Below are 9,444 nucleotides of genomic sequence, written 5' to 3' on the forward strand. Positions count from 1 at the left end.
TGCTTTGAGCAGCCCTTGAATGTCTCTGTGCCGTGGTTTCCTCAGTAGAAGGAGTGAAGACATCCCAGCCCTGCCGCTCTCCCTTTTGGGGCTGTTGCGAGGCTTGGATGAGATCGAGGATGTGAAATTGAGAAGGATATGGGTTTGGCATGGGCCCCAGGGAACGGCGTCGCGGGGGTGGGCAGAGAGACGTGGAATTTAGTGGCAGCGTCAGTCTTGGGCTGAGAATCAAGAACTGGGCCACGGGGGTGGCGACGGTGGGGGGATTGGGCCTGCTGTGGTGAGCTCCATGTTGGGGTAACAGGAAGTCAGTGGGGAAGAAGGGCAGCCTACTGCTGCAGCCTTAGCACCCGGAGCCACAGAGTGGGGGCCAGAGATGAGTTTGTTGAATGAATAAATGAGAATGGTGGGCCTGTCTACAGTGGTGCAGAGCTGGGGAGCAGCTTTGACAATCACGTCGGGCCCCAGGGCAGGGATGGGCAGTGGTGGGTTTTTACTGTCCGATCTCTGCAGGCCGAATGCAGCCAGAGAAGCCCAGGCCTCCCTGGGGGGGGTCACACTCTGGCTCCCCAGCTCCCTGAGACCCTCGTGGCAGCCGGGGCCCTGAGGGTACAGTCACAGACCCTCTTCCCGGCCTGGAGATTTGCTGAGGCTGCCAGGCATGACCGGCAGGCCTGGGCCAGACCCCCTGTCTCCTTGTCTGTACCCACCCGGGCCTCAGTTTCCCCTATGGTGACTAAGGAAGCACTATCTCCTCTCCTGGGCCTCTTCACGCAAATGCTAAGTTTCAGAGAGGTCGGCCCATGATTGTTATCTTTCAGGGAAAGCGAAACCTGGTCCCCAACCGTCACCGCGGCGACTCCCCCTCCCGGCTTCCCCTCTGAGCTCACAGCTCCTCCGCCCCCTATCTGCTCCTTCCCTTCACCCCCACTGACAGCCAATACTTGGAAGTAGACTTTCGTCTTTTCTTTCTCCTTCAAAGGCCTTTGCCTTTTATGTCCATGATACCAGCAGCCCTGTGAGGTGAGGTGCGCGGGAAGTGCTTTTCTCCTCTCCATTTGGCAGGTGGGGGGGGACTCTGAGGCCCAGAGAGGTTAAGTGACTTGCCCCGAGTCACAAAGCACGGCGGTGGGCTTGAACCCTGGTTTTCCATTTCTTTTGCTCCCAGTCCACGGAGAAAGTGTCAGGCTATGAGCAGTGGGTCTGGAGTGGGGAAGACTGGCTCGGTGGGGGGGTGAGGGGGTGTGCAAAGCTGAGCAGGGCACGACCGGGAGCCTGGGTCTGGCTCTATGCCCAGGGCCCGGTGGTTTCAGCTCACAGATGTCCCAACAGCCCCGGTGGGAGGGCGGGCAGGTTGCTTAAGAAGGAAGATGTCTTGCTCCCCTCAGCCAGAACCAGGGTGTCCCGAGGAAGCCGACGGCTGACAGCTCCTGAACCGAGACTGGCGGGGGAAACCTTTCGGGGACCCGGTTGGCGGGTGCTCCTCCCTCGCCCCGTCCCGGGGCACAGCCGCCTCCACATGGCACGGACCCCCTGGCACCCCGCTCACCCCAGGAAGGCTGAGGCTGCAGTTTGCATCATCCTTGGGCGTGGGGCTGACCTCGAAGAACGAATTCGAAGAAAACAGGAGGAGGAGGGGGCACGCCGCCGTGCCCAGCACCCATTGGCCGCCCGTGGAGATTTTGGTTTTTGGGGTCATGTTCCCAGAAGGCCTGCCCTCCCCCCACCCCCTCCCCACCCACCTCACGAGGTGTTGGCCAATCGCCCCGGCGGGCATAAAGTGGCTGCCGGTCCGCCAGGCTCCCAGCCGGGAGGTGTCACCCCCAGCAGGCGCGGGCCAGAGCGCGGGCACCCAGCATGCGGGCACAGCTCACGCGGAGGACGCTGCCCTGTAAGTACTTCCTTCCTCCCGGACTGGCTCTGGCGGGGAGCGGGCAGGCACCCTCTACCCCACTCCAGGGGACCAGGGTCGGGGGGTGGGGGGCAATGTGCAGACAGCGGGCAGAAGGATGCCGCAGAAGGGGAGAGAGCCCGGAGGTCAGGCCGAGCACGGGGTCCCACGGAGAAACCAGCCGTGGAAGTATTCTGGGAAGGCTTCCAGGGGGAGGTGATGCAGCCGCAAGGGACAGAAGGGGTTGTTCTGGGGGACAGGATGGGGAAGCAGGCAGTGAGAGATGTGCTGGGCAGAGAAGGAAGCTGCAGATGCCGGGTAGGGAAATGGTGCAATGTCTGGAGGGGCTGTGGGCCCCTCTCTGCCCAGGTGAACGGCCTTGTCCTTCCTCCCCAAGCCGGAGGGTCTGGGACGGAGAGAGGCAGTGAGCCAGGCCTGGGGACCCTGAACCCTCACGATCACGCCAGTGCACTAGCCACGCCCACTCAGTGCCACCCATAGAGCCACATGACGTCATCTCAACCCTCAATCTCGCCACCCGGGAAGTCCCACGTGTAGACCCTCCTATCTGGACCCCGGGGGCCGGTGGCAATGGTCACCGGTCCCGGACACCCAGCCCTTTGGGCCTCCCCCAGCCGGTCTTCTCCAAGAGGCCAAATGGTTTTTAGGAAGGGCACGGTGGTGTCACTACCTTCCGGGCATTACACCACAGGCCCCTTCCTACCACGTGGCCGTCGTCGGTGTCCGGAGGGCTGGCAGGGGCGGGGGACAGGCGAGCGGTAACTGGGCCTGCCCGGAACGTTCCGAGTTGCTCACAGAGTCACCGGGTCAGGTCTCCTCACCCAAGTGGTCGCCTAGGGAGACCGGGGACGGAGGCGGTGAGGGGTGTGACATTGGGTGGCCCGAGCAAGCCCTTTCTTCTGTAAAACGGGCTTCGAGGCTGAAGCTTCGGATGGAAAGACGGCCACTGCAGGTGCCAGGCTGCACCTGGGGCCTCCGCCCACCTGCACGGAGGGCAGGGTCTGGTAGTGAATCAGGATCTCGGCTGGCCACCCCTTAGCCCACCTGGGCCCCTGGCGTCAGCACCCGAAGTCAGCACCGGGCTTCGGGCACGGCCAGCAGGGCGCTCCTGGTCTATGGAGTAAATTGCAACCCTCGTCCCGTCCCTCCCGCCCCGATTCAGGTCCTGGGTAGGTGGCGGTGGGCCCAGCAGGGGCTCGTGCACATAAAGTCTGGGGGATGGAGGGGATGGCGCCTCCGAAACCCTCCCCTCGGAAAGCAGCCCGGGGCTCCTCCCTGCGGCTCCCCCGACAGGGCAGGTGACACCCCACCCCTCCCTTTTTCCCTGCCCAGGTGTGGTCCTCGGACTTCTGTTCCTGAGCACGATGGCCAGGGGCGGCTGCTCAGGCAAGTACCAAGCCCTCCTCGGCCAGCTGCGGGCACAGGCGGACTTCATGGGGAACACCAGCAAGCTTCTGGACCACTATGTGAGGCCCTGTCCCCGTGGCACCCGAGTCGCAGAGTACCGCCTGGGTTAGGACGGGAGGAGGCCCCAGGGAGGACCGGGGCCCCCCCCACAGGGGGGTATTGGGCAGGTGGGGAAACTGAGTCCCTGTGCTATCTGGGGCCCACGTGGGCCATCCCAGCCCTCATCCCAAGAAGCTAAGGAGGCAACAAGCTTCCCTAGCTCTTTGGGCCTGGCACGTGCTCCCACTTCGCTGCTGCATTTGTGTTTGTCCGGCATATGCTTATTATGTCCTGACTACTGGCTTTGCTTTAGGCACCGGGAGGGTCATGAACAAAACAGAGGTGAAGCTCTGTCGCCTCCCCGCCAACACTTCCCTACCCCACAACTGACCGCACCCAGCACCCCTCCAGCGGGGAGTCCTCCCCCCACCTGGACCTCAGTCCCTGGATCTGGGGGATGGGAGGAGAGGCTCAGATTCCAAGACTCATCAGAGCAGAATGTGTTCGTCGGGGGAGGAGGCGGGGAGAGGGCTGCAGGGCTCAGCCCCTGATGCTCCCTTCCCACCCACCCCCAGATTCACACCCAAGGCTTGGACGTGCCAGAGCTTAAAAAGCAGTGCAAGGAGCGCCCGGGGACCTTCCCCAGCGAGGACGCCCTGCGGGGGCTCAGCAAGCAGGACTTCCTGCAGACCCTCAGGGCCAGCCTGGAGCGGGTCCTGCGCACACTGGCCGCCTTCCAGCTGCAGGCATCGGAGGACCCGCGTGCAGAGGAGCTGCGCAAGGCGAAGCATTTCGTCCTGGGCATCAAGAACAACGTGTATTGCATGGCCCAGCTCCTTAACAGCTCCTCGGACACAGCCCAGCCCACCAAGGCCAGCCCGGGACCTTCGCAGTCTCCTACCCCCTCCCCAGACGCCTTTCAGCGCAAGATAGAGGGCTGCAAGTTCCTGGACGGCTTCCATCGCTTCATGCGCTCAGTGGGGCAGGTCTTGGGCGATTGGGAGGAGAAACCGCGCAGGAGCCGGAGACACAGACGCTCCAGGAGGGGCAAGAGGCTGGTACCCCGGGGCCTGCTCCCTCGGTAGCCTCACAGGTGGTGGAGGCGACAGGTGAAGGATGCTTTGGGCACGGGAGGAGCTGGTGCTGCGGTGGGGGATGGGAGAGAGCTGCCCCACCCCCCACCACCCTCCGCCTCCCCATGTCTCCAAACCTGCTCCCCTCCATCCTTCACCACTCACAAATGCACTTTAAGGGAGTGGGAGCAGGACAGGCCCCTTCTACCTCCTCGGGGCTGGTAGGGGGTGGGGTGGGGTACAAGGTCAGGCCGTTGGGTACCCCCAGCCCCGGAGTTCCCCAGTCCTGGTGGGGTAGCCAGACTTGGGCACGTGGGGCCCAATTTCCATTGATTCAGGGGTCTGATGACACAGACTGACTCATGGCCAAGCTGACCGCCCCTGCTCCCCACCCCCCACCCCGGAGGCCTGCCGGGCCCTCCCTCTCATGACTTGCAGTGCTATTGCCCCCAGACTTCCTCCTTTCCGCGGTGGCTTGGTTCCAGCGGGGAGGTCAGAGCCTGAGCTGGCCTCCTATGCCTCATGGACAATCTCAGACCAGACACCTGAGAGAATTTGGGGGACCTCACTTTGGGCAGCCACAGCAGGGGCAGAGGGTCCCGGCAGGAGCACCGATCTCGGGGTCCACAGAACGGGGCCGAACTGGCACTGGGTGACACACTGACTCGCTGTGTGACCTCAGGCAGGTCACTCTACCTCTCTGAACTTCTTTGATAAGCGAGTAGGTTGGGGACCACCGGAAGGCCCCCCCGTCACTTGCCGGGACTCTGTGACAGAAGGTGGATGTCACATTCCCTCTGTAAATCGGGATGCACAGTGCCAATGGACGTGGGATGCGGGCCAGGCCTCCTCGTATGGGGAAAATCGCGGGCCTGGGTCCCCGCAGCCGGCTGCTCCCCCTGGTGGTGCACCGTGGAATTTCCTCGTGCTAAACCCTTGCCCTCCTGGAGGGGGCCCATCCCTTGGAGGGATGACTAATTTATCGATTTTTACCAGTTTTTATTAGTTCTCTATTTATAAGGCCTATTTATGACGTGTATTTAATGTTAATATTATGCCAACACGTATTTAAAACTCACCTTGTTTCTGAAGCCCCTGTGTCACTGTTGCTTTGTGTGGAGGGGATTTGGGGGAGCCTGGGCTTTTAGGAAGGGGGTGTTCCTAGGTTGCAAGACCTCAAGCATCTATGGCCTGGGGTTGGAGCAGGGGAGCCTCACCTTGTCCAGGAAGGGACGTCACGCAGCTCAGCCGGGTGGGAAACCTGACTCGTGAGGGCGTCTCAAACACAGACAAGGTGTCCATTATGGCTGCATGAGTCTCCCCTGAGACTCTGGGGGACATGGGGTGTCGAGGTCTGGGAGCGAGACGGGGTGAGAGGCAAGCTGGTGGGTGCGGGGTGCCCGCGGGCCCTGCTGGGTGGCGGCTGGGGATACATGTTGTTGTGTATGTGCCTCTCCGGCCTTGTCTCGAAGGCTGGATGTGGGTGTCCTCATGAAGGCTTGAGTGTGTGAGTATCTGAGGGTGTGTGTGCACGCGCATGGGTAGAATTCCAATGTGCATTCACCTATGGATATGTTCATGTTTCACCCTGGAGGGCCACGGCCAAGCCCGGTGCCTGGAACACAGTAGGTGCCCTAAGCACTTGTGGAGTGTGTCCATGTGTGAGCGTGCCGCCAGTGCTCACGTGGGAACACGCACACACTTGAGTTGAGTGTGCAGAGTGACAGGGTACCCGGGGTGGAGGCACTTTGGGTCAGACACACCCAGCTGGGTGCAAACTTCCGGCTCAGCCCCAGCCCATCTGCCTAGGTGACCTTGGGTAAGTTATTGAATGTCTCTGAGCCTCAGTTTCTGGATCTGTGAAATGGACAGACGATCAGAGATCCCAGGGGTCCTCCTCCGGAGAGAGGGGCACCTGCGGGATGAGACACACAGCAGCAGTGGCTGCAAGGGAAAGAGCAGCAGGAGCAGGTGGACTTGACTTCCACTGGTCCCTGGTAACCCCCACTTCCTGGGATTGGGGGGCTGAGGTGGGGACAGGCCTTGGTGGCAGAGGTGGTGGAGAGCCCAACCTGGGGTGTTTTGGGAGGAGTCAAAAGGACACTCTGACCCCAGGCATACTCTGCTATTCTCCCTGGGGTACGCCTCACACATTCTCCAGCCCTTGGGTCTTGGGACTCATAGCACAGGCAGGGAGAGGGGAGGCAAGGGGACCCCACCAGGGGGTTCCCTGAAGTGCAGGGAGGCCCTGAAAATGCTAGCCCGGGCTCTTAACAACCACTGGTAACTATGTGGTGTCAAATGGAAGCAGCTGGGGGTGAGGAGTAGCAAGGGGAAACAGTCAGCTGCCCCCATTCAGGCCTAGCTCTGAGTGCCTCGGGGCAAGAGCCTTCCTCTATTGGAGTGTGCCTCAGTTTCCCCATCAGCGAGCTCAGACTGATATTCTAGGATAGCTCTTCTAGGAATGCAAGTGGCCCTTCTCCTGACTCTCCCCACTCTCTCTCTCTGCCCAGGAGCCTGAGAATTGGGGCAAGAGTGAAGGGAAGACTGCATGTGCCACAGAGCCTCCTGCCCGACCCCTGTCCCTGCCCACCCCGGAGATGCAGCCTGGGGCCAGACTCCCTTACAAAAGGGCAGCTGAAGCCAGGGTGTCATGGGGCTGAGAAAACCCAAATGCCCCTAGACCCCTCCCAGGGAGTTAAGCATTGCCGGCCCCCCCACCCCAGGTGTCTCCCCTGAGTGTAGGTGTTAGTTCCCTCCACTCCCTCATGAGTAACTTGGCAGAAGCTGAGATGCTGGGCTCCCAGGAGGCGCAAGCATCTTCCCATTTTCCTTGCGCCTCTGTAACTCTGTTTCCTTGATCCCGAGTCCCTGCGGCCCATAGCAACCAGCTGAGGGGACAGACAGACAGACCACAGAGCAGCCAAAGAACCAACAAGAGCAAGTGAGACTGCAGGGAGAGACGGCACAAATAAAGCAGCGGTGATGTAATAGAGTCAGGTGATGTGGGTGGTCGGGATGGCTTCTGGAAGAGGTGACGTCTGTCCATCCGTCCAAGCTGAGGCCCAAATGGCATGCAGGAGACGGGGGCAGAGCCTCCGGTGGCGGGAAATGTCTTGCTCAAGGGCTCGGAGAGCAGAACTTCAGGCCCCTGACTCACAACCAGTGACCTTCCGGGGCAGCTGCTCAATGTCTTTCAGGCATTTGCTAAGGATCTAGTAAGGGCCGCCGTTGCCCTTCTCTTGGCCTCCCCTTTGCTCTCTTGACTTCTGCCCTACTGGCCACCTTTTCGCTTCGGACATGCCCGAGGCTCCCTACTTCCATGAGGCCTTTTCCGATTCTGTTCCCTCTGCCTGGAATGCTGTTCCCTGCCCTTTTTGCCAGGCTAACTCCCCCTCCCCATTGGATTTCAGCTCAAGGGCGCATCCTCAGCATCTCCTTTCCACCTGCCCAAGATCTAGGTCCAGCAACTTCGTTATAAGTTCTCTCAAGATGGGGGAGAGGGAGGGTTCCACTCTGGGTTCATCCTTGTGCCTCATCGGCGTGGCGTTTGGAAGTGTCTGCCTCCACCACCACTAGTCTGGAGCTGCTGAGGATGGACCTGCATCTGCTTTGCTCCCTGGTATCCCAGCACCCAGCAGAGTGCCTGGTACACAGAGAGGAGCAAGGCAGAGCAGGCCCCAGCCCATCCCCGCCCCAGCCCAGAAGGGAAGACAGAGACAAGTGCATCGAAGAGGGAAGTAGAGGCCGAGGAGTGGGCAGCAGGGAGCCAGGCCAGACGGATGCCACCAGTGCCAGCTTTCATGCTCCAGGCTTGGCCAGCAGCAAGGGGCTGGCGCTCAGTCATTTCTACCTGCCCCTGCATCTGGGGGTTTCCCCAGCTGGGCTGCTGGAGAGCTTTGGGTGGAAGGTGGCAGACATGCAAAGCCAGGCCTGCTCGGGTCCCCAGGGTGGAGGAGTGTTAGCATTGTGGCTAGCACCAAGATTGCTCACGGAGCAGGCAAGGGTTGGTCTGCGGAAGAAGAGTTGGGGAGCCCAGTTGTGGCTGCCTGTTCCCCACCCCACCCCACCTCCACCCAGACACCTCCTGGGCCTTCTCCAGTACCTCCCTCTGTGGATAAGCCCCAGGAGAGATGTCTGAGGCTGGCTTTGAGCTGGGGTGGCACCCACTGCCCAGGAAGCCAGAGAAGGCAGCTCCAGACTTGGGGGTGCTGGGTGGGATCCCGGGGGCCCCATCCGCGCGGACCTGTCCCCCCTGCCCTGTCTCCTGATGAGCCCACAGCTGCAGGAATCCCAAACCACCAGCTCCAGCCCCCACCCCGGGTATGTCGGCCGCGAGCCCTCTCAAGCACCTCAAGGGAAGCCCACCGTGCCCCACCCCCAACCCCACATCAGCCTTCTGCTTCCTCTTTGCCTCCCACCGAAGTCCCAGAATCCCAGCCCACCCTTTTCCCCCATGGCCTCTCCCCTCCCCATGGCTCTCTAAATCCTATGGTCTCTCCCACCCCCCACTCCTGCAGCAGCCCCCGTCCTCTCCCCAGCACCTCCAGGCTCTGGTGCCTGGGTCCGATGCTTTTGTCTGAAATGTCACGTCGCCCTGTCCTGTCCTGTCCTGTCCTGCTCAGAGACCTGCGATGGACCGGGCCCGCCCCACTGCCCATGACAATCCTGAACTCCCTGTCGCAGCGTTCAAGGCCCCCTGCTCTCTGCCCCGACCTACTCTGCACCTCCTCTCCACACTCCAGAGGGTCCCCCAACCCACTCCACACGTTTGGCATCCCCAGTCGTTTGCCCCGCCCCCGTCTCCTTCTCAGGTATCTCCTGCCCTAAGGTCCTGCTCCAATGCCACCTCCCCTGCCCTCTTCCACCCGGAGGCTCCTGTCCCTTTCCAGGGCCCACAGAGCCCGTGGGGCTTCCCTAGGCTGTGGGGGGCTTGCAGGGGGCCCCTTTCGCGTCGGTTTTCAGCCACGGGTGGAGGGGCCCATGCGCAGTCAGCCCTGTCCCCCGAGCGCC

General features: G+C 61.7%; 1 protein-coding gene across 1 annotated transcript; it reads left to right on the forward strand.

The window, feature by feature from the left end:
* Nucleotides 1-1,778: 1,778 nt before the first annotated feature.
* On the forward strand, nucleotides 1,779-8,894 carry OSM (oncostatin M). Its single transcript, XM_077160588.1, has 3 exons — nucleotides 1,779-1,891; nucleotides 3,245-3,378; nucleotides 3,934-8,894. The coding sequence occupies exons 1-3, from the start codon at nucleotides 1,858-1,860 to the stop codon at nucleotides 4,441-4,443; spliced, it is 678 nt and encodes a 225-aa protein (XP_077016703.1). The 5' UTR covers nucleotides 1,779-1,857; the 3' UTR covers nucleotides 4,444-8,894.
* The last annotated feature ends 550 nt before the right edge of the window (nucleotides 8,895-9,444 follow it).

The sequence above is a fragment of the Tamandua tetradactyla genome, chromosome 5 (genome assembly GCF_023851605.1).
Source record: "Tamandua tetradactyla isolate mTamTet1 chromosome 5, mTamTet1.pri, whole genome shotgun sequence".
NCBI classification, from domain to species: domain Eukaryota; kingdom Metazoa; phylum Chordata; class Mammalia; order Pilosa; family Myrmecophagidae; genus Tamandua; species Tamandua tetradactyla.